At 40.0% G+C, this 24,586-nt stretch overlaps 2 protein-coding genes across 4 annotated transcripts in view; one reads left to right on the top strand and one right to left on the bottom strand.

Moving 5' to 3' along the window:
• Positions 1-11,318, top strand: part of DEUP1 (deuterosome assembly protein 1) — a 47,224-nt gene extending 35,906 nt beyond the window's left edge. Inside the window, exons 12-14 of the mRNA XM_068425121.1 lie at positions 3,510-3,647; positions 8,615-8,660; positions 11,148-11,318. Coding sequence (XP_068281222.1) covers positions 3,510-3,647; positions 8,615-8,660; positions 11,148-11,318 — 355 coding nt within the window. The remainder of the gene's footprint in view (positions 1-3,509; positions 3,648-8,614; positions 8,661-11,147) is intronic.
• Positions 11,319-17,989: 6,671 nt separating this feature from the next.
• SMCO4 (single-pass membrane protein with coiled-coil domains 4) overlaps positions 17,990-24,586 on the bottom strand; it is a 30,623-nt gene continuing 24,026 nt past the window's right edge. For all 3 annotated transcript variants that reach the window (XM_068425123.1, XM_068425122.1, XM_068425124.1), the window contains one exon: positions 17,990-20,450. In XM_068425123.1, the coding sequence (XP_068281224.1) occupies positions 20,151-20,330 (180 nt within the window). In that variant the 5' untranslated portion in view covers positions 20,331-20,450 and the 3' untranslated portion in view covers positions 17,990-20,150. The remainder of the gene's footprint in view (positions 20,451-24,586) is intronic.

Genomic DNA, 24,586 nt, shown 5'->3' with positions numbered 1-24,586 from the left:
TGGCCTTCTTGGCCACCTGGGCACACTGCTGGTTCATATTCAGCCGGCCGTTGATCAGCACCCCCAGGTCCTTTTCTGCTAGGCAGCTTTCCAGTCACTCTTCCCCAAGACTGTAGCGTTGCATGTGAGTTCCCAAATAAAAGGCTACTTATTTACCATAAAAATATACACAAGATAGGTAATTGGTCAAGCCAAAGTGCACTTTCATCATGTGGCAGAAGTGAGGGGGTAAAGGCTAGGACTGCATGCCTACTAGGGTAGCTGGGGATCTCTTAAAGGATCTGTGTTGACAGTAGCATATTTGTCTTAAGGAGATTTTCACTACCCTTTGGAGGTCACACACTCTTAGTCATAGTCACTGCTATATCAGTTGTCACAATAGATAAACTTGAAGCAGAACAATCATCTCTTGAGGAAAATACTTTTTAACCATTTTTAAGATCAAGCTAGCAGTTACACTTGCAAGGTAAAAGCAAAAACACAAATTCTGAAGACATTCTGGTCATTAAAGACCTGTTGTTTTCTTTCTCAAGACTAGGGTATGTCAACCAGCACAAGCTGTGTAAGGAATTTGTTTTGCACCACTTAAGTCATTGATCGTAAAGGGACCAGGCTGATTTTATATATGAGTCTGGAAAAATCAGTCCTGTCTGTATAAATTGCCTTTTGGAGGACATTGTTCTGTCACTTCTTGTCCCGTATGTCATCATGTCAACAGTGGTATTATTTTTGTGAAGTATGTGTATATATTAAATACTCTATGACAGTAAACCCACTGAAAGCGTAAGTTATTCGACTGCAGTTATTGTGTATTTGCATCACCAGTGTTAACAAATGCCCATTTTTTTACAAATTTGCAGATATTTGCCTACCTTTACATTTGTATTCAAACTAGAACTCTGTTTTTAGATATTATTTTGCACTGAACTGGCAGAAATTTAAACCCCAACTGTGAAGTCTGTCTGAAGTGAAGGCATAGTATCCATATCAAAGCACCTAAATGTAGGTGTCATGTTTTTCCAAGATAGCAAACAGCCCCAGCAGTCCTACGGATTACAGTAGGAAGTGGAGTTCCTTTAAAAAATCAGTCTTTTTTTGCGGGGCGGGGGGAGGTGTCTGTTTTTGCTATCTAAAAACAACCATAACTGTAGGCACCCAAGTCTGAAAATTCTGGTCTTAGTGAAGTAAGCTATAACATAACAGTAATAACTGTTATTAAATATATAGAGAAGCAGTTCTGGGGGAAAAAAGAACACAGATCACATAGACTTTACTGTGGGTTTACAGAGGAAATTACTTCCAAAAAGGTCAGAACACAAGATGGAAAAAAAAAAAAATCTGTGATTTTATTATTCATGCCATCTATCTTCAGTTGTGGCGGTTATTTCACTGTGCCCTTCATCCAAACATAGATGGAATGGGCTTTAAAATGGGGGGGAAGAAAATAAGTGTTCTCCTGTGCCCAAAGAGCAAAGCATGAAAGAAAGGAGAAAACTCTGCCCTGCAAAAAGATAAACATTTTAGGTGATTTAGAAAACTGAAAGGTTTGGTGAATATTCTCAGTGTTATGTTAGAATATATAATAATAATAACATAGTAATAATAATATGATAGTATCATGCTTATAATTTGCTTTACTGTAGCATTCAGAGTATCTTAATCACTACTTCTTTTATAATCAGAGAAAAACATGTTCTTCATTAGTTCTCTGAATTGTTCTGCACAGTCCATTTATGGGAGACTCAGTTTCATGTTTCAGGGCTTATGTACAAGCAGGGTCCATTAAGACTTCACAGCCACCCTCTCCCAACACCAAATATTTAAGTAAAGATTAGAAAATGATGGTGTGATCTTTCTGCAGAAAACACTGTCCTTTCCCTGTGCTTGGCAAATTCTTCTTCTTTATTTAAAAAAAAAAAAAGCCCTTTTCTTTGTATCTCAGCAGCACTGCATACTCTTGAATATTTATAATAATTATATTTTAGTGGCAGAGAACTTGATCTTTAATAGCTTTTATAGCTGCATTTCAAATTAGTAAAGTGTTTTAGGATATTTGCAATGATAGGATATTTCAAACAGCTATCATGTTTAAGGATAGTAGTTACTTCCCAAGACTAAAATTGCAATTTTATCATAAGCACAGACCTCAGTACAATGGAAATTTTTACATCAGTCAGAAATATTGTAACAGAAATGTAATAAAATCTGAAATAATTTATTTTTTTTGCATATTTTGGTACATAATACAAGTAAAGATGCAATTGAAAATTAGTCTAATTCAGCAAACATCTGGGCACACTAGTCTCAAAAGTCTCTGCTCTTATCAGAATTGTTCAGTTAACTGTCAGGAAAAGAAGATATTTTGAATGGAAAGAAAATAGCTCTCTTTTTTTTTTTTTTTTGAGGTGCTATTAACCAGAATAGTTTTTGCTTCACAGAACTGCAAATGAATACAAATACATGCTTTCAAATCCATTCGGATCACTGTAAGTGGGATACAAGAGTTATGGAACACCATAATAAAGTACTTAAAAATTCTTTTGTAAACGTGAAGATTTCACTTACTGTTACAAAAGCATGTTCTTGTACAATTTTTTAAAAAGCATATTTAAAAAATTTCTTTATTTCTCATCTTAATCTCCAATGTGTTATCATTATATCAGTGGCAAAATTCGTACTGCAGTAAAATGCAGGACCAAAGATTCCTGTACTATTTTTTTATTTAACCTATTTAAGCATTTATTCTAAATTCTAGCTACTTGAACATAGTTGTTTAAGGTGATATTAGATGAAAATTGACTAATTATCCAACCACTAATAATAGTTTTTGTTTCCCATCTCATTTATACTTTCATATTTCATCCCCTCTATTTGTGTGGCTAATTTCAGTCTAGCTCCCATCATACCATAAGCTAAGTTATCACGACATGGCTGAAGAGTGCTTACATAGCTTCTTGCACTGAAAAGCTAAAGGGATGATAACCTGTGGCAAAGGATAGGTAACAAACACTTAAGGAGTATTGGTACCTTCAATACCTGAAGCGAGTTGGTGTTTTAGCTCTTGTCCTGGCACAATTATATGGCAAAGTTACTCAACTTAAGCTCCAGTGAAAGGGTTTAATTTAGTGTGATTTAAGTCACAGCTGAAGCAGAGAGAGAATGCACACTCAGACATTTACAGTGACTTAGGTGGAAAGTTGCTAGATTGCTGCAACTTGGTAATGCTTAATCTTATGCCCATAACTTGATGTACAAACAAATAAAATAAAAAAAAAAAACCTTGGCTTTGCTGTGATAGCTTAGGGTTTTAACTGGTTTTCATACTTTAATTTTTTCTTCTCTTTTAGAACTTGCCAAAAGAAAGATGCATGGGAAATGGAACGTCAACAGACTGCTATGATGTTCACGGCCAGTGGATACCACAGAAGCTGTAGTCCTGCTTTATATGGCCAAGGCAACATCACTGGTTCAAAAAGTGATAGCACTTTATCTTTTTACACACTTGACAGAGGTCATGAAAAGAAAATAGATGATAAATCTCCATCACCACCAATGGGCTATCCTTTGGGATTTGGTGGACTGTCTCCTGAAAAGGGCAGAACAGGCAGCTTACTGAGCCCTGCTTGCAATGCAGAAGAAATCAAATTATCTGTAAGTAACTATTTTCCTATAACACATATATTCTCAAAGATCCATCTGTGGACCAAATACAGCCTCGGAGGAGACAAAAATTAGATCACCCCTGTTGTCATTATTATTTATGCAGTGCCAGCGCAGCAAAAATGGAAATACCTTATCCTAACATCAATGCAGTTTTTCTGCAGATTAAACATCCCCTACTGGGCCAAACCTCTGAACTAATAATGATGGTGATAATTACCTGCCATTATGTGACTTCGAGAGAGATTTTACATTTTAGCTCATTGCCTATGTTGTGGCACTCTTCTTCTTATTGCCTTCTGTAAGGGCACTCTGCTTTAAGTTTATTTCCATAATGCCTGCAAACTTGCTGCCTTAAGTGGTGTTAGACAAATCAAGTTTCTACACCATTCGATTGATGGATGAAATTAGAGGAATTGCAGCAACTATTTTCTATGTGTTAGCTATTGTATTTGAAAAGGAACAGAAATGATAACTGCTGTAATCCATATTTTTCTTCAAATGAAAGAGTAATAATGCAGCACTCTTTCTTTCAGCCTTTGTAGGCTGGAGATTACCAACTTCCATGACAAGTGGAATAAATCCCACTTTGCCTAGGGCAACTTCTTAGGAAAAACTTTCCATAATTCTTTGACTTTAGTTCTCTCTTTAGATTTGAGCTTTATACTCTTCCTTAGTATCTTCTATTGTTCCTTAGTCCTCCACTACACGCCACTATTTTTTCCACTTGAAAACTTAGCACTTATTTTCCAGACCTCAAACCATGCAACCACACCATCATTAAATAATGGAACTAACACATTAGTAAGGAATGGAGTGTAGCCATCTCTCTGTCCAGCTGTGATACATGCATCTTTGTACCCAGGAGATCCTGAACTGCAGGTGTGTGGCTGAGCCTTTAGAGAGAGAAGAGGGAAAACTTCGGCATTTACTGGGGGGAATCAACGGGCAATTTTCTTGCCACTCATCACCTTAAGTAGGAGAGAAAAGGCATCATGACACCAGCAATCATCTTCAAGCAGTTTGTGTTTGTCGTACCCTGATTCTGCTGTCCACTTCAGAAACGGAACGACATCCTTTCCTATTGGAGACGTGGCTGCTGGAAGACTGTCTTCATTGCCCAGAATCTCACTGTAGATAGGCAGCACCACAGTGATGGCCTGCCTGGGAAGCAGGGATTGCAGCGCAGCCCTTCACTGACCATGGTCTCAGCAGTTGTGTTCCAGTAGTCAGAGAACAGGGAGAGAACCACATAGTCCTGGGTGTTTGACCTCACTTCCATTTTTTTATTCTTATGCTTCACAGGAATTTTAAGTAAATGCCAACTGGTTTCTCAAAGCTTGGGAGTCTTGCTCTTTAAACTGCTAATTGTGAAAAGAATTGTTTGGACTTTTTGAGGATAGTCTGATAAACACCTATTCTCCTCCTCTTTTCTGTCAGAAGTGTCAGACAGAGACACCAGACCACAAAGCTCTGTTTCCAGCCAGCCCAGGGAAAATGTCCATTCTGAGACACTTTTGCAAGCTGCAGGGAAACTATTTCCCAGATGGCACTCAGGACAGGGGCGATGCCAAGACAGTTGACTAGATTATAAAGAAAACACTTTCCAGCTGGTGTGTGGGCAAAATGCGTAATAAAACTATTAAGCAAGGTATAATTCTCATACAGTGTCTAAGTCCAAATCAGTGGCATTGAAGCAGGTACAAGTTCAGGAAATCGCCAAAATTAAATCGTCACTCAGACTGACATTGGATACCACAGCTTTAGTGCAGAGATGATTCAACAGTCTGTTACTTGAGAGCACTGTGTTCAAATGGAAAGCCATTGCATCGAGCAGAAAGAGGAAAAAAACATAGCATATGTTGTAAACCAGAGTTCTTCAACAGAGTTTTCAGGACTGATGTTTCACCTAAGTGAAATCTCCAGTATGTTCAAAACTTCTGAAGATGTTATAACGGACCATTTTTCTGAAGAATATTTGTAGCACCAATTGAAAACATCAGAATTGCAGGTGATGTCGTGAAACCTACCAAAATTACTCTGTTGGTATTTAGGGAAGAGAGAAAATAGTCTCTAGGACTTTAGACAGAGACTTCTATATCTCCTCCCAGTAGAGAGTCTTCAGACAACCCTAGTAAATGTTCCACTGGAACCTCTGTCCTTTCACGTTCCTACTTAGATGTTACATATGTAGAGAAAGTCACTCCTGCCTTAGAGTAAACTAGAAATTCTTGTTTCAAGGCTTTCCAAATCTAGGGAAATACTCTTTCTCTGAACAGTACTTTGGGGTGTGTTCTCTTTCTGAAATTAAAAACTTCAGAAAATAGTTGCCTGATCCATTCCCAGTCTCTGGGAATCAATTCCGTAGAACAGTCCAATGTCCAGCTTCAATTTTAATCTTTCCCACAGAAAATACATAAATAAATACATATATACATACATGAAATAGACAATAAGATTATTTGCCACTTCAGAATAGTCCATTTCTACACAATTTCCCCATTTCAGCTGGAGCAAGCAGTTATGTACATTGTTCTTCCCAATCTGGATCTTTAACTTGTAGTCACAAATAGCTTCTCATGTTTCTCTTCAGATGATGGACAGACATTGTCTGTTCTTGCTTTCAAGACTTCAAAAGACAAGAAAGACTTAAGCTGTAGCAAGGAGAATTTAAATTAAGCATCAGAAAACTTTCTAAAGTTAAGGATGGGAAATTGCTTAATAAATAGATTGCAATGGAAAGTTGTGGAAATTCTATCACTAGACATTATTAGGAATGATTTTGACAGTCTTGAGCCTACCCTGAGGCATGCTGTGGTCGCTGCCTCTCACTCTTAGGTATTACTGTTACCTAGCTGGTTAGGTACTTAGGCCCTCTAAAAACCTTCCTATATGGCTTGGCAATTCCCTAGGCATCGCAATTTTTATATTCATATATGAGCAGAAGCATATTGAAGACAGGTATCTCTACCTGCTGCCTAAGATGTATTGCAGTATAGGGTTACCCTCAAACTCCCCCAAATTTAGTCACAGTGAGACTAAAAATAGCCAGACCAATTTCTAGTCTTAGTGTTACAAGAACTTTCCTGGAAAGTGGAAGGGACTAAACATGAGAAGACTTTTAACCCTCTGGGATTTGACCACTCATGATTTGACCACTAAATGTTAGAATATCCCAAGTGTTAAAGCTTTCTTGCTGCCCTGCTGAAGGTGCATCCAAGAATGCTGGGACAAGAAAGAGATTAACTCTAGGCAAATTAATTAGGCAGTCTGGGAGAGAGAATAGACTTAACTTCCTGAAGTGCTTCTCCCCAGCAATCCAGAGTTAATTCATAAGCACTTTGGGTAGTTCTTGCTTAAGGAGAAGACATATTTAGCACATATTTCGTATGTAGAAAAATGTATCTCTATAAGGTGCACTCCTTCATTTTCCGCAAATGATGAGGCAAAAAGGTGATTCTCATTACTGGTCTACACCAAAGAAATATGGGATCAGCTGACACTGTAGAAATGAAAAAGTACAGTCCTTGATGCCTAACTACCCAAACAAGTTAGGTTGAAATCTTACCAATGAACCCATTCCTATCCAGCTCCAGTTGGAAAACCGAAAAACATGAAAGAAGTGTTATCTGAGGAAAAGAAATTCAAAACTAGGGACCATGAATCTCATCTGAGACATGGATTAAAGCAGTTTCTTTATGGTTTTTCTTCCTCAGGCACTGAAAGTAAAGACAATAAAGAATGTAGTGAAAGAACAGACCAGAGGCTTGGAAAGCAAAGCTGAGTTGCTAACAAGAAATGTTGCTTTTTAGACCTGTTTAGGTACAACCTTTGCTCAAAGTGCATAAAAAACAGTGCATTAGGGACCTATCTAAAAACGATAGTCAGTGATGTCTGACCCTTGGGTAAGGAGCTGTAGGGAGCCATGTCTGCTTATTCTAAGTGATAAACATTCTTCTCTCAACTAAGGAAATTCAGAAATGTCTCGTTTGGAGTTTACAGGGTATTTCAAGAAAAAACACATCCAAAGTAAGTACCAGTTGAAGGAAAGGACACTAGCATTTTAGGAAGATAGCTTGATCATGAAGCCAGTATGTTTCTAATGACAAGTCAGCAATTATAAACATTGTTATAATGAATCTCTGAGGATCTCTCATAACTTGATATAACATTTCTGAAGACTAGCACTCATGTAAATCTGCTGTCCATATGGAAAAGCTTAACATGACTTTTTTTTCTCTAGGTGATGACACATTAAATTCATGTTTCAGATTCACATTTTCCCACTTTCTCATGCTTCTCACTGGAAGTACTTTATTTGCTCAGTATTGAATCAGTGATTGCACAGCTGGTATTAGTAAGTGAAATACATGATGATTCTTTAAGGAAAGCCTCCAAATCCAATGTCTTCTTCATAATATAAAAGCCTTCTTCAAATATTTCAAAATAATATTGCCAACTCTGTCATTGAATTCAAAGGTCACAAAATATATTTGTGACTTAGCCCATGAAGTAATAAATATGCATATAGCCATGGCATTCAAAATCTCAGGAGCAGCTCTTCATATTTCACAACTCTTCAGTTTCCTGGAGAAACTGACTGCTCACGGCTTGGATGGGCGTACGCTTCACTGGTAAAAAAACTAGCTGGATGGCCGGGCCCAAAGAATTGTGGTGAATGGAGTTAAGTCCACTTAGTGGCTGGTCACAAGTGGTGTTCCCCCAGGGCTCAGTATTGGGGCCAGTTCTGTTCCGTATCTTTAGCAATGATCTGGACGAGGAGATCGAGTGCACCCTCAGTAAGTTCGCAGATGACACCAAGTTGGGCAGGAGTGTTGATCTGCTGGAGGGCAGGAAGGCTCTGCAGAGGGATCTGGACAGGCTGGATCGATGGGCTGAGGCCAACTGTATGAGGTTCAACAAGGCCAAGTGTCAGATCCTGCATTTGGAGCACAACAACCCCATGCACCGCTACAGGCTTGGGGAAGAGTGGCTTGAAAGCTGCCTGGTGGAAAAGGACCTGGGGAATGTTGGTCAACAGCCAGCTGAATATGAGCCAGCGGTGTGCCCAGGTGGCCAAGAAGGCTAACAGCATCCTGGCTTGTATCAGCAATAGTGTGGCCAGCAGGACTAGGGAAGTGATTGTCCCTCTGTACTCGGCACTCGTGAGGCCACACCTCGAATACTGTGTTCAATTTTGGGCCCCTCACTACAAGAAAGACATTGAGGTGCTGGAGAGAGTCCAAAGAAGGGCAACGAAGCTGGTGAAGGGTCTAGAGCACAAGTCTTATGAGGAGCAGCTGAGGGAACTGGGGTTGTTTAGTCTGGAGAAAAGGAGGCTGAGGGGAGACCTTATTGCTCTCTACAACTACCTGAAAGAAGGTTGTAGTGAGGTGGGTGTTGGTCTCTTCTCCCAGGTAACAAGTGATAGGACAAGAGGAAATGGCCTCAAGTTGTGCCTGGGGAGGTTTAGATTGGAGATCAGGAAAAATTTCTTCACTGAAAGGGTTGTCAAGCATTGGAACAGGCTGCCCAGGGAAGTGGTGGAGTCACCATCCCTGGAGGTATTTAAAAGCCATGTAGATGTGGTTCTGGGGGACACGGTTTAGTGGTGGACTTGGCAGTGCTAGGTTAATGGTTGGACTCGATGATCTTAAAGGTCCTTTCCAACCAAAACGATTCTATGATTCTGTGATTCTACGATATGAAAACAATGATGATTTATGGATGGGAAATCATTCATGTGTTTATGAGGAAAACCAGGAGGCAGATGATCTTGCTCCAGAATTTCTCAAACGTTGGAAGATTAACATTCTTTCTTATCCCTGCTAGTGCAGGGATAGATAGAAGAGTGTTGTGGCACAAAGTGATCCAATACCTTTGGGTTCCTTATTCCTACATGGCAAATCAAGTCACTTTTTCTTCCCTGCCCTGTTAAAACACCAATTTGGAGGGACTGAGAAAAGGAAGATTCTGCTTTATCTGTGAATTTCATTTTAGGAGACCTATACATCAGAAAGCCTGTCTCACTCTAGAAAGATGCTATTACATTCAGAATTTATTTCCAGCTATTGCTTACTTGCTGTACTTTGAAAAGAAAGGGGATTTCCTATAGGAAATCTCTAAATTTCTTCTCACGGTCTGCTGCAGAGCTTGAGTAGTGCTTTAAAAGCATTTCTCTAGTTAGTATCTTTTGGTCTGAAAAGCTGCTAAAGGGCAGTTTTAAACCAGGCTGAAAGCAAAGACCAAATCTGCCTCTAGTTGATGTGGAAATAGGGAATACCCCATTCTGATACAATGAAGCCTAGAATAAAAATTTACAGGTCTAATAGGACTGGCCTTTTCCACAAAACATTTGAATATTTAAATCATTTGAAGCCATTCCTATTTGATGTGATGACAGATAAACTCTCATTTTTACATTCTAGGAAAAACAAAACCAGAGATTCTAGACTAATTACTCAGTTATTAAAACTATTTAACATATGGTTTAATTAAGATAAAAAATGTCAATCATCTTTCTCAATGTAAGATCATATAAAGACAGAAAATGAGATTTCTGTTACTGAGTATTACAGCTCCTATGCTAAGTTTGTTCTCAGTCGACTGTTAAAAATTCATGTCATGAAATTGTATTTATCTATACAAATAAACATTGAATTTATTTAAACAAGCATAGTATCTCTAGGCAAAGAAAAATTATTTCATCTTTCTTTTCATAAAGACATTCCAGTGAATGCATCTTAAGTATTAGCAAAAAGAACTAACAAAAATTGCTGCCTAAAAATTTAGAACTTGTTCCAGCAAAGACTCACTCATGTCTCTTGCTTTATACAACTTTGCATCCCATGGCAACCATTTTAAGACCGATTTTGTTATAGTTTATGTCTCAGTCTACTAAATGCTCATTAAATGGAAAGAAAATTTTTCAGTGAACTACTTGCAGCAAATAAAATTTAGTACATTCTCCAGAATATCAGGGCTTGAAGTTGATAGCACTGAAATGAGCAGAGGCTTTCTTTCTGTCCTCAGAAAGCATCACATCCCTGAAGCAGAGAGCTGAAATTACAGAAGGCAATCAGCAGTACCCAACACTAGTTATATTCTGTAATTCCAAAAACCACATTACTGTCCTCTGCCCTGGTCTAAATCGTACAAGTGACAAACATAACCTTTAGCTGATGCAAAGATTTTAGAGGTTCTGAAGCAGCTTAATTCTGTCTAATGGGATATTTAAATTTTTAATGGCAAATCTACATCCTAATGCTGTGAATATCACAGGTATTCAAACATCATGTTCACCTTATGTCATTTAGGCACCTGAATGCCTTTAAAAATGAATGCCCAAATTCACGTTTTCTTAGAGTGATATAAAGCATTATAGCTGTTGTAGGTTAAGATGCTTTTCAAATCTAAAATTTGATAATGCAAACATGTTGTAGTACTTGCTGGTTTTTACTAACCGTGATTTTCTATTCATTGCTTAGTCTCCCCCCGAGATGTCCTTCCTTGCAACAACAGAAAAGTTCCTTCAAGAGGAAGAGAAACATACAAAAGAGTTTGAAGAACGTTTAAATTCGCACATTGAAGAACTGCAAAGATGTTCTGAAAATACTCTAAAAAAATATGCCAGGATACAGCAAAGCAGGCATACTTAAGCCAGTCACACAAGAAAATAAAACCAAGTGATCACCCATTGGTTTCTTAGAAACAAAATCCGCAACTAGCTGCTTAATATATTTAGGCACATTGCCAATAGCATCTATTTTTAACACCAAGGTTTCAATAAGATAATCATTATCCTACAGATTTAGGTATATTGTAACTTGACTATATCACAAAATATTGTACTCTAAACATATTCTAAAATATACAGGTTGGTTTTGCATAGTTAGATTGTGTGCAGCAGAGACCCTGTTGCAGCATTGTAAATGAAGAAAGATACTTTCAATTCTGTGATGTACAGAGCACTAATAAGTTGAATTGTTCCCTTGAAAATATCACCAGCCAAGAGAAATTCTTCAGATAGATTGCACAGAACAAGAATAATAGGGGCCTTTAGCCATGGCATAGCTCCTCGCATAAAGAACTTATCTTTATGGTTATCTCTGGTTATTCTTGGCTATAGAAATAGCCCTTGGGACTCTTGAAATGAGAACTTCGACCTCTTTCTTTCTTATGCTGTAAGCCATGCCGGTCTGTGAGGGGAACATGAATAGACAAAGCACATATTTTGAAGCCACCTGTATTGCCCCTTTTACCAGACCTATAGACTTCACCTGGGGCAGAGCCTGAATCAGGTGCTTTACATGCTTTACATTAATACTTAATGATTTTTAAATCCTGTCTTCTTGTCTGGGACAAGGGGCAATGGGCACAAACTGAAACACGGGAAGCTTGATTTGAATATGAAGAAAAACTTCTTTACTTTGAGGGTGCCAGAGCACTGGCACAGGCTGCCGAGGGAGGTTGTGGAGTCTCCTTTTCTGGAGATATTCAAAACCTGCCTGGATGTGACCCTGTGCAACGTGCTGTGGGTGAACCTGCTTTGGCAGGGGGTTGGACTAGATGATCTCCAGAGGTCCCTTCCAACCCCAACCATCCTGTGCGATTCTGTGTGAAAAGCACCTGTTTTAGTACTGATGTTTCAATACTATATTGGCCCATTTAACTGCATTGGAATAGGGAAAAAACCTTTAACTTCAGACAACTTGTTATAGGTAAGGGCCTAAACTCTTTCAATTTTTCTACAACATGAGAAAACATTATAAAACTGAGCAGAGTTAATTCAACTCCATGTGCCGAAAAACTGCATAATGTTAAGATTCCTTTTATTTGCAATTCATACTGAATTCTATTGCTGTGCAAGCGAAACAGAAATTACAGACAGTGTTGATGAACCACCAATTTCAGTGAAAGAGATTCTGAAGAAGTGCTTTCCAGCATATACTGTTGCCAACTTCCTGGAAAAATCTGGATAAAAATAATATCAGACTGTCAAACAGCTCCAGTCTGTGAGTAAAAGAAGTCTCATTAATATTCAAGACCACAGCAAAAATGTAAATTGTTTTTGGAAGCTATATTTCCATTAAGACAAAATACACTACATCACACTTACACAAAATACCAAGATTTTAAATACCAGTTTGGCTCGGTTTGCAATAAAATGAGTAATGAAAATGGGACATCAAAAAACCTTTTACAAGAAAATTACTAGACTCAGCTGGAGGAACGAGGACTGAATAAAAAGATGATGGCAGGACATCTGAACAAACTAAATATATATGCATCCTCAACTTAAGAAGAGATGCATCTGGGAGTTTTAAAAGAACTAAGGAAGAAATTTAGGAACCTTTGGAAATGAAGTTAAATTTTAAGCAGAGAAAGATCTGTAGAAGCAAAAAGACAGCAAAATGTTGTCTTTCAGAAGGGCAAGAGAAAAAAGAATGGGATATTAGCCAGTTAGCCAGATTCTTTTGCCACTGCAAGATTTAAACATACAACAAGACAGTATACTCCAGATCTGCAAAGAAACGTATGTGTCTCAGTCCAGTCCTGGCCTGAGGATCCCTCTCGTGATCCAGGTCTGTGTGATGATACAGAATGAATGAATGAAATTATCAAAAAAGTGAGTAAGATGTTTTTCTAAAGCTTTTTAAGATCTGACCAAGCTACTAACTTTGGCTAATGAAACAACAGAGTTCTCTTCAGCCTGGCTTTTGTGTAACGCCATAGAATAAACTCCCCGTGAAAAGCACTGAAAACTGCGAAGTAACTATATCTGAGCAGCTACTGGCTGACTGTTATTTCCTGCTCAGAGCATATTATGCCACAAATGTCCTGAGACAGTATGGATCAAAGTGCCATTTTTTTAAACACAAACTTGCCTGAAAGGTCACCCTTCTCTTCACCAGCCAAAATCAGCAAAAGTTCCTCAGGTGACAATCCCCGATTTAAGCAAGAGCCTGTTGCTGCCAGATATAGTCAGAGCCATGCTGCTGGTTCTGAATACTTTAACTGTGTTTAAATGCAGAAACTTGATTGAACTGGTGAGAGGTTTCTGAAGGAAAATACATATTCCTGATGTTATCATGCCAAAAACAGTGTGTCCAATATGTACCACATTTCAAGTTATCTGCAAAACTTTTTAAAGAATGATGGACAGCAGAAATAAAGACTGAGAAATTATATACTTTATGAACAGGGATTGGAGATGTATGTACATTGTCAAAAAAAGGAATAATCAGAAGGGTCCAAGGCTATAAATGTCTGAAAACATCAATAAAAATGAAAAAAATGAATTATTATTCATAAGCTTATTTGACAGGACAAGGTGCAATGCTCGGATTACCCAAAACATACAGAAAATTTCTATTCTACTTTGTGAATAGTCAGGCAATGGAAAATTCTTGTAAGCTGCTGAACTTCTTTTATGATTTTTCAAAGCTTTACCGACAAGCGTTTTTTTGGCTCCCAGTTGAAAGACTTGTTTTAAATAAAAAGAACAATGGTTCAGGCTGCCACCAGCTTTTTTTGCTGAAGGAAGAACAGAGGTCATGTACACACAGTTGCCAACATGTTTCGTCAAGATATAATTTTGAAATAGTTGGTGGTAAAACAGCTGCCAGACCATTGCTGTCCAGTTCACTTCCCAGAACTTACTCTGATGGGGCTGTCAGTGAAATGACAGTAACTGAACAGAAACATTTAAAAGTGGCTCACGTGGAAGTGGGGTATTTAGCCCATTTTCTTCCTACCATTTCTTACTGTCTTCTTTTTTGTACGGGAAATTTAGGAGTATAAGAATGGGAGGGTGTCAAAGAGACTGTGGGTACTCTGAACCATGCAGAGAGAAATGCAAACAGCAGCAGTAAAACACAGTGCCAAATGAACACAAAAATGGACAAACATTATGAAAAATCACAGCTTTCTGGCTCTTCTGATGGGTCGGCTTGAACAACGGCTTTAGCTTACCCCGTCAAGGGCTCACAAATTTCAGCTGTGTCAGAGATACTACAAAAAGTGCCTAAAGCCCCATCTCACTGTTCTGGGTTTATCGTAGTGTAACTGGTTATAATTCCTGATTTAACAGTGGTACAACAGCGCACAGAATCAAGCCCACCACCACTTAATAATTCAAACCCATGCTAAACACCACCAGTGGGGATGAGAAAGAAGTCATCAACAGAGACTGTCTAACAAGATGAGCCCCAGGTGATTTTACATCTGTGGTATGGCATGCCAGTCATCAAAGGTTTATTTACACAGCCAGCTCGGGTACATGCTGAACTCCAGCCAGCCCTGCTGCTTTCTGCTCCTGCGTCCCCCCAAGACCAAACAGCTGGAAGGAGGTAGGGGGCACTGGGGGAAGGTCCTTACCCTGTATTAGAGGGATGATGAGATTACGTTCCCATCTGGCTTTACAACCTACAGCAGCCAATTATAGCATTCACATTCACTTTTTTTTTTCCATATAATTCTGTACAAAATAGCTATCCACTAGATTTTGCAGCAACTGCCTTGTGCTAGGGAAGGTTTTTTTCTTCTCAGACACAGTGGTCTGCTGAGAAAATGCTAGGTTAAAGATTGTTCATAGCTCATTTGAGTTGGCCAAACCAATGTGGGAACTGTGTGTTGTTTTTTCCTCACTGTAGGGTTCAGATCTCAAAGTTCACTGTGTCTGAGTTACTATTTAATCACATAGAAACCCGCAAATCCATAAATAGGCTGTAATTTAATGTACTGCATCTAAATTTCTGCTAGCAGATTGAGCAACGCCCCTAGACACTGATACACTGTGCTCCAGTCTCCCTTCCTAAACCAACAAACTGATTGGTTTGTTCCTCTAACCTATTCTTAACCAAACTGCTGGGGGCTTTGAAACAGATTTATCAAGAATGTGTTTGCCCAGTTACCTTACGAGAACATGTTTGCATGCAAAGAACAGTCCTAAACCATCCCGCCACTGAATTTCCTGCAACAGATGGAGGATTTACTTTACTTGATGTGAATCCTTGTACAATCCCAGATAGAGCAAGAAATCCTACAGAAGTCCTGGTCCTCGGTATCCCACGTAAGCACCATAACAAGAATTTTTTTGGTTGAAATTTTTCAACCAAATAAAGGTGGTACACAGAAGACAACATCAGCTAACAGCTCCATCTGTAGCGATGACCAAGTCGCTCACCTGGGACTTGGATGGCAGGACTTCGCTTTGCTGGTGCATGGCATGTGAACTGGAACTACCTGCCCTGGTAAGAAACTTCTCCTGATAAGAAATGTCTCTGTGACACAGGTCCAAAACAGAGAATCAAAGTGCAGGCTCTAGGGGGCCCCTGACGACAAGACAGACATTGAGGTGCTGGAGTGAGTCCAAAGAAGGGCAACGAAGCTGGTGAAGGGTCTGGAGAATAAGTCTGATGAGGAGCGGCTGAGGGAACCGGAGGTGTTTAGCCTGGAGAAAAGGAGGCTGAGGGGAGACCTTATCGCTGTCTACAACTACCTGAAAGGAGCTTGTAGCGAGGTGGGTGTTGGTCTCTTCTCCCAAGCAAGAAGTGATAGGATGAGAAGAAATGGGGCAGGTTTAGATTGGGTATCAGGAAAAGCTTCTTTACCGAAAGGGTTGTCAAGCATTGGAACAGGCAGCCCAGGGAAGTGGTGGAGTCACCATCCCTGGAGGTATTTAAAAGACGAGTAGATGTGGTGCTTAGGGACATGGTTTAGGGGTGGACTTGGCAGTGCTGGGTTAACAGTTGGACTCAATAATCTAAAGGTCCTTTCCAACTAAAACAATTCTATGATTCTACGATTCTATAGTTCACATCTTCCAGAGCTACGTGAGCATTCAAACCTGTACATGTGCCATCCGGGCACCAAACATAAATCTGAAAAAAGAACGGTGCATTTTCTCTGCTGTATGTATTTAAAAGTGCTGTTTTCTGAACATCAGGATGTGAGTAAGTGAACATTTGCTTGTAGACGCATTGAAACAGAAGACCAAGACCCAATTTCTCAGAGTTCTGAAAATACATTTAGTTCTTCCTTCAGACCATGGGCAGTGTCACTGGCTTCTCTTCCTTGGTTTTGGGGAGCAGGGGCCATGGATAACACAGATGGGTGTTCACCCATTGCGAGAATACTTGACACGATGCCTTCGTTTTCTTAGCACTTTGAAGACATTTACAAAACTCCACTCAAACCTTGATCTTTTAAGTATTTGACTCAGATTTTACTTATGCTTTGAAAAATTGGTTTTAAAAAATTGGTTCTATAACTTGATTTATCAGAAGGCAATGTCAGGTTTTTAATTACTTCACCTGATAATGAGTACTCTTGGAAACCATATCATAAGCCAGTGCTGAAGAAGTATCTCAGCATGAGTTTTCTGGTAAAATGCTTGTCATAAATCATTCAGTTTTGCCCACAAGCTACTGTATGCTGGGAAAAGGTTTGAAACCCTGTTTCTAAAACATTTTTGAAGGCAACTGACACTTGGAGTAATACATACAGTTAAGAAAACAGAGGCACGGTTACACCTTCGGCTGAGTTCACAGGAATTGACATTTGGGCAACTGCCATTAATTTACCACCTGATTATTTCCCAGTGATTTTGACAGTTTCTGTCTGCAGAGGCTTCATACCATTTTTCCAAATGCGCATTCTCACATCCAATACTAGTAAAAGGGAATCTGGTAGAAAATGTCAGAATCCAACTTCATTGTTTACTAGAGAATTTATTGTTTGTTTTTTTTTTTTTAAGATTCAAACAGTGAAATCAATTCTAGCTTCTGCGTAAGGAACAATTCAGAATGGGTAACACCATTTTCCTCTCAATTAGCACTCAGTAAAACTGCACATTTCAGGGAATTGAAATACACAGTGTCTCTTATTAGCATTAAGCTATAGGTTCATATTAATAAACATTTGGCTTCGAAAAGATAATTGTTGTCACCTGAAGAATCTGCAGATGACAAGAGACAAAGGGAGGGCACTAGAAAAAGCAGCAGAAATGAAGCATCTCATTAGAGAAGTAATCTTAAATATTATCTAACCCAACTGACCTTTTACCTATTTAGTTATTATCAGCCAGTTAATTGCTTTTATGTGTCACAGACTCAACGCTTGCAGAAAATGAAGAGGGGAAAAAAAAATCACATAATGACTCTGAACAGTTTCAGGGAAGACTTTCCGAGTTATAAAATTATTGCTTGGGCTGATAAAAAAGCCCCGCAGGTGGAACGCACTGAAATAAACCTGCTACTCGGAGATGGGAAAGTCACAGGGACTTGGTGAGAGCCGTCAGAAAGTTATCACAGAATGAACAGGGACGGGAAAACCCTGGTTAAGAATCTATGGAAGAGGAAGATGAGGAAGAGGAATCTATGGAAGAGGTTAGTGGAAAGTTTGCTTCTATTCTAGACACTCGAGACGCCAAGTACCCTGCAGAACACACATATTTACACTCCACACTGTTCCTCAGGCACAAATTTTATTCAAGTTGAACACCTCCTCTCAAAAAAGAGCGAACTATCGGAGCTCTATCACAACCATCCCTGACTGAGGATAAAATAAAAATAGGACAAAAAGGATCTGGTGCCTGGGAGAACAGAAACAGCTGGGAGACAACACAATTACTTTCACAGATGCATCATTTCAGATCTCTCCAGTTGAAGGAAGCGGTTCTCAGTACCAAAGCACAGACAATTTTCGGTCTCAGTGCTTGGCTCGGTGAGCACAGGGGTCCCACAGCAGCCTTCCCGGTAGTCGCTCAGTGGGTAAACACTCTTCTGGGCATACCCCGATGACCATCTTGTCTGTGTAGTTTGTTGCGCATATATCCCAACTGTGCTGCCAACTGCAGGGAGAAAAAGCCAATCTAACAGTTCGTCCAAACTCTTCCTTTTAGTTTTTAGCAAATTTTGTATATCAAAAACATCTTAGTCTGCAGGGCCAGTTTAATTCTAGGTACGACCGACAGCGGTGGCACAGCAAGCGTCATGAGCTGCGGCCATCCCAGCATCGTTGGGTATCTGTCTCGTTCTGAACTGGGTTAGTTTATAGCTGGCCATAGACTCACCCCACTTTGGGAACACGTGCCTTAGGGCAAAGTCTCCTGCAGGGAATGGCATTTGCTTGCCTAAATTATTTGTTTGCAACACACCTTTGGTTGGCAGTAGCATTCTGCAGAGGGCCAATGCACAGGGTTAACGCAGGAAGCAAGGCATGGTCTTTCACTGGCACGCGTAAAAACAGTCCCATTGACATCCCTGGGACTATCCCTGTGCTGAAAGACAGCATGTGAAGTAAGGATTCGAGGGGTCTTTGGCTTTTGGCACAGAAATATTTCCTGCTACGCTTCAGTACACAGTAGCACGACATTCTTCCTTGCTTGGCCTGTATTTAAGCAGCAGTCAACAGTTCTCAAATTACCTCCCCAAAGTCTTCTGAAGCTTAATGCTTACTGAGTGCCTTAAACTGTTTGGATAAGAAGGGGCTGTAGAAGAATACAGGATTATTGAAGCATTTTGATCAGAAGTTATGGTTTGATTTCTTAGAATAAAACTGCCTAAGCTGTGCTCACAGCTTCCTTTAAGTGAGGGGGAGAGGGGGATGTCACGGGACAGCAGCTCACTTCAGCAAACAGCTCAGAGACCTAAGTTAAGTTACTTTTCCTTCCTTTAAAAAAAAAAATTAAAAAGAAAAATCAAGGGCTGTATCCAAAATCACCTTTTTATTGCCACTTTATACAGATTTAAATATTTAACGTTCAGATAAACAACTATCTGTGTTTATGTAGTTTGTTATTAGTTACTTTACCATACACTGGTAGAATCTCCCTTTGCAACTTCTGTAAGATTCCTTCCAGCGGATCCTGAAGTATTCACTGGGCATGCTGACACCTCACAGCAAAAAGAAATTCTTTTTGAGTGAACTATAGAGTGTTTAATGAAAAAATTATTACACCATGTAGGCGTTCACAATAAGTCACATTTTTTTGCAAAATAATTTGAAGATTCCAAGTAAGACTTCTCTTTTATTCAAAAAATAAATATATCCTTTCTGAATCAAAGCACTTCATATGACATTAAGTACAAAGAAGAAAGGTATGTCTTTGGAAGTTCTGAAATAGACATAGAAGAGCTCATGGGAGCAACATTATCCATAACAGTGATAAAAGCCAAAAGCTGATTTTTTACAAATTTATAGCAGAACACCATTTGCTTTTACAAGATAGAGCTTCAAACGGATTTAAGAAAAACACCATTTTAGGAGTCTGAAAGGCACATGAACCGGACCATAAAACATACTGGCACATTCGCTAATACATTTTATGTTACGTTCCTAAAGAGAATCTGCGGGACCCTAACCAAGAGAAAGACTGAAAATACCAGCACGTTCCTTTGTAAAGTACTAAAAGAGTGGCAGAGAGTTCCTTTTCGCTCTTGATAAAATTATTAATACCCCAAAGCTAGAAAGTCTGAAAAGCTGCATCATTCAGTTGTATTTGGACGAGTCGCTACGTAAACAAATACAACAATCAGCAGTACTACAACAGCCAGCGTGGGAAGCACGACGGTGGTGATTTGTTGCCGGGCCTCTTGCATCGCCTGTTTTCTCTCCTTTTTATCTTTGGAGGTCTCTTTTTTCGGTTTTCCTCTTAGCTGCCTCATCCTCCTCTTAGGACCTTTTGTTCACTGAAACGGGGGAGCGAAGGGAGTTGAGCTGCAGAAAATAGTCCAAGGTCTTTTGAAACAAGGGCTTGAAGAATTCCTCCTCCGTCAAGTGGTTGGCTGTGCAAGAAATTGCAAGAGAAGGAAAAAAACAATTATTTTGAGCAAGGTCTACACATACTCTAATTATTAAAATGATTTGCAGCTCCACTTGGTAAATCTTTTATCCAAATGGCACCAATATCAATGCAACTTCTTTCCAGGAAACGGAATCGCGGTGCGCTCCTTCAGCTCATCAATAACCCTTTCCCCATAAAAACTACAGCAGTTCATCACAGTGTGTGGATTTGTCCAAGAGCACTGAACTTGCACTCTGTTAAGCCAGAAACAAAGCCCAGCACCATACATTTTCTCCTCTAAGGCACACAAGATAACACAGCTAAAGATTTAATGAAAATAAGATGAATTAGTCTTGTGTCAACGCAGAGTACCACCTGCCCCTTCTTGGAACAGCAGCAGGCTCCCAGCTAAAGGCCTGTGGCTCCCCACAAACCTACAGCACGCGGAAGGGCAAGCACACGCCTTGCCGTAAGGAAAAGCATTAAGCCTTTATCATCCTCACCAGGTATTTATTGGAATAAAGGATATTCTAACAGGAAAAAATGTGGGGAACGAGCTGCTTAACTGACACTTCTGGCTCTCATCTGCCAGAGAACAAAGTCTAAATCATAACATGACTCAGTGCTGTCACTCTTACTACAGCTGTCATTTTTATAAGAAAAAGATCCCAAACGACAACCAGCCTGCTGACAAATCACGGCTGCAGACAAGCAGCCATTAATAAGGTAGTTGCTCTGAAGCATCTACTAGACCAATTTTTAAAAGCATAAGTATCTATGAAGTGAGATTAACACAAACACTGCACAACATGAAAGCCTCTCTGAAATAAGGAGCATTAGTAGGTGCTCAATATTTCCATACCCTAAGTTTTTTGCCCCTAAGCTGCCTACAACTGTGTAATTCACTGACCGTGGAGGGGAGAGGGAGGAGGCCAACTGTTTGGCTGTTTTCCTCTTTGCTGCACCCCCCATTTCTGCAGTGGCTCAATAGCTGGGCATGAGCCAGATGGATCTAAACACAAATTTGGAGGGTAACAATTACTGGTGTCAAATACTGAGTTGAATTGAAAGTAAACTACAAACTGATGTTTTTCCATCACTCTCTAACATACTCAGAATAAAACATACGTAGAAATCAGTGGGTTAATGTAACTGCCTCTTTTCTTTCCCCCTTCTTTATACCAAAATATAAAGATTATTTTAGCATGCTGCTGTAGGTGAGGAGCACATGTCAACGAGCAAAGCTGCAAAGCTCACTCAGTTCACCGCCAACACGATTTCTTCTTGATGTGTCATCTCTGGTCAATGTTACAAATTGTCTTACGACTGCTTTTTAACAAAAAGAAGAGGTTTTCACTGAAAGTGCGATGCTTTCTGTTGGTGTTAGCAACTCAACCTTATTTGTCGGCCTGACAACAGAAGCAAAACCGAACTAAAATGCTCACGTACAAAACAAGAATCCCCACCTGTAGGTTATGTGCAACTACAAAGGAGTTTTCATCCTTTCTCATAGCGGCAGCAACCTGCCTGCTGTGAATCTCATCTAGCCAGCTAGGTCGGTGAGATACTGCATCGATTAGGATAAAATGTGGAATAACTCTACTAACTCGACCCTTCAGAAGTGACCAGACTATCAGAGCACCCATGTGGTACTGAGAAATCAACAGCAAATCAATGGGTCAGTATTTCTGTCTTTACATGGCCCTTCCCAGATACGATCTAAAAAAAGACCAACACCAAAAAAAGCCATCACGTATGACAGGATCTCAGTGTTCAGCTGGATTCACCGATTCTGCACCCCATGCACACACACCTTTCAAGCAGTTGTTTCTTTCGATCATGAACTTTGCCAATTCAACCTGGACGCTGAGGAAAATACTTCATTTCAGTTTTGATAAAGCATAAAAGGGAAATTTTGGTGACTGGGATGATTTCCAGAAGAGGAAACAATAAAGTTCAAGTCTTAGAACAAATTCCTTCTGTAAGCTGCAGCATTTAGAATCAAAATGTGTAACAGATTTAAGGAGATCAGAAGTGGTCAGTGAACTTTGTAACGGGGATGTAAATAGGAACTGGATGAAGCAACTGCACATGACATCCTGTTCCAGTTTTTTAATCAAATTGGACTGCTTCATTTCTAAACTTTCCTAACTGTTTCTTCTGCAAATCCTCAGCCCTTACTGATTCAGGGCAGAGTCTTTGGTATTCCACCTTCTGCAAGCTACAGGCTTCTGGTTTGGTTTTGTTGCTTATCACTTCTCTAACTCTTGAATTTCCTCTGGGGCAAAAGAAATCTCTGTTTTACCCTTTCCACTCCTGCTCTGGTCACAAGCTTTGTTACCAAACTCTAAAAAAACTACTATGCAAAATAAAGTTTTATATTTGCCCTTTGGGGTAACTAGACAACCAGAGCGTTTCAGGCTATAGTATTTTCCTATTGTTTTGTCTCCACTGTTCTCTTACGTCAGTGGGTTTTGTATCCGGATTATTCACAAGACCCAAGAAGTGACAGACAGTAAAAGCCTTTGGGACTTTCCGTGTACCACGGTAACAAACAGGAGTTGCCATGAGACCACTCTCTCTAACAATAAAGGTATGCCTTGCTCTGCGCAGCATCACTTGCTACCCAGACATTAAAAACATCAGGATGTTTTTTTAAGTCTCTTTTGAATGAATATTTAATTCTGAAGCAAAATTATACCAAGTTAATTACAGACACTAGCTAACATCTGATGTCTTAGAACAGAAAGCCTTCCCGCAAATGTCAGCGCCACTTGAACTGCGAGCTGATGCTCTCCGGTTTGGGAATCTGGCATCCATCTCCAAATACGTTCCCAGTAGACTGGGTTACTTGGCTTTGCTACTGGCAGAGATGGACTCGCACAGAAACTGGCCCACCGTTTTCAGAGAGATCAGCCCCAGGGTTCATCTTAACTGAACCATAAAATGGAAGCAGGGAATCTCTGCAAGTTGCTGCCAGGCCCCTGCTGCCGCTAAGAGCCTGGACACGACTGCCAGTATCAGGCAGTTGCTGCAAGAGACAACACACCCCCACAGGAAAGGTCCGGGATGTTGTACATGCTGCTGTGTTCATGTTGGTACAAAACAGCACTTAAAAACCAGTGCTCAGCTGCGTAAGACGAAATTCTGTGGTCCACGTTGTGCAAGCGGAGTCAAAGAGCCACAGCTATCCCCTTCCACTGCCAAGCCACTTACCGGCCACCCATGGCCTTCTCTGGAAGGCAGGTGACTACTGACAATTATGGAAAGGAAAAAACAGATACAGAAAATACAGCCAAGTGAGGGCCAGGGCTGGGATTACAACGTTAGGGTCTCATTCCCTGTGGCGTGCACAGCCCAGGAGAACAAATTATCTCACGTTACTGAGCTATGTCCTCCTTCAGCCAGTAATCACCCTGCTTGTGCACTGGGAAGGCAAAACTCAGGCAAAGGGAGGAAGGAAATAATATAGCATTGGGATGGGTGTAATTGACAGTCTAGTTAGCACTGCTCATTTGAAATGTCTCGGAGGAAGCAGCTATCAGAAGGGCAATGAGAAAGTGATGTCCCACAGGTACTGCAATCTTGTGGGAACTGGAACCTTAGTGATCAGCTAACCTCACCGTGCAGAAGAACTGGAAACGCACCTTTTCTCCTCAAACGGAAGCCGAGAGTCTCCTTCCCCAGAACAGGAGAGGGCTCACTGCAACAGACTGTACGCATCCCCCTAGGGCTGCTTCTCATTTCTATTAACTGCTCAACCTGGCCCAAGCATCTGCCAAGGCTGGAAACCATCACCAAACTAGTTCAACTACTGCTTTTACTGGAAAGTCAGCGACCCCCTCAACTCAGACATTTATAGGAATAGCACAGAAGGGATTAACAGACTGTAGCAAAAGTGGAACATCCGTAGTCTGCAACAGCGTGCCAGGAGTCTGGCACTAGCCAGGGACTGTAACTTCACCTTTCTTTTATGAATTTCGCAATTTAAAATTTCATAATAAAATTGCATGGGGTGATGAGATTATTTTTAAGTTCACTATAGGAAAGTTACCCCCAAAAGCAGGAACCTGCTGGCTACGAAGAAATCATCTCAATTGCCAAGTCAAGAAAATGAGTGTTGGCTTGGTATAGTTG

Source organism: Nyctibius grandis, chromosome 2 (genome assembly GCF_013368605.1).
Source record: "Nyctibius grandis isolate bNycGra1 chromosome 2, bNycGra1.pri, whole genome shotgun sequence".
Lineage (NCBI taxonomy): Eukaryota > Metazoa > Chordata > Aves > Nyctibiiformes > Nyctibiidae > Nyctibius > Nyctibius grandis.
This window is presented reverse-complemented; position numbering and strand designations above follow the sequence as displayed.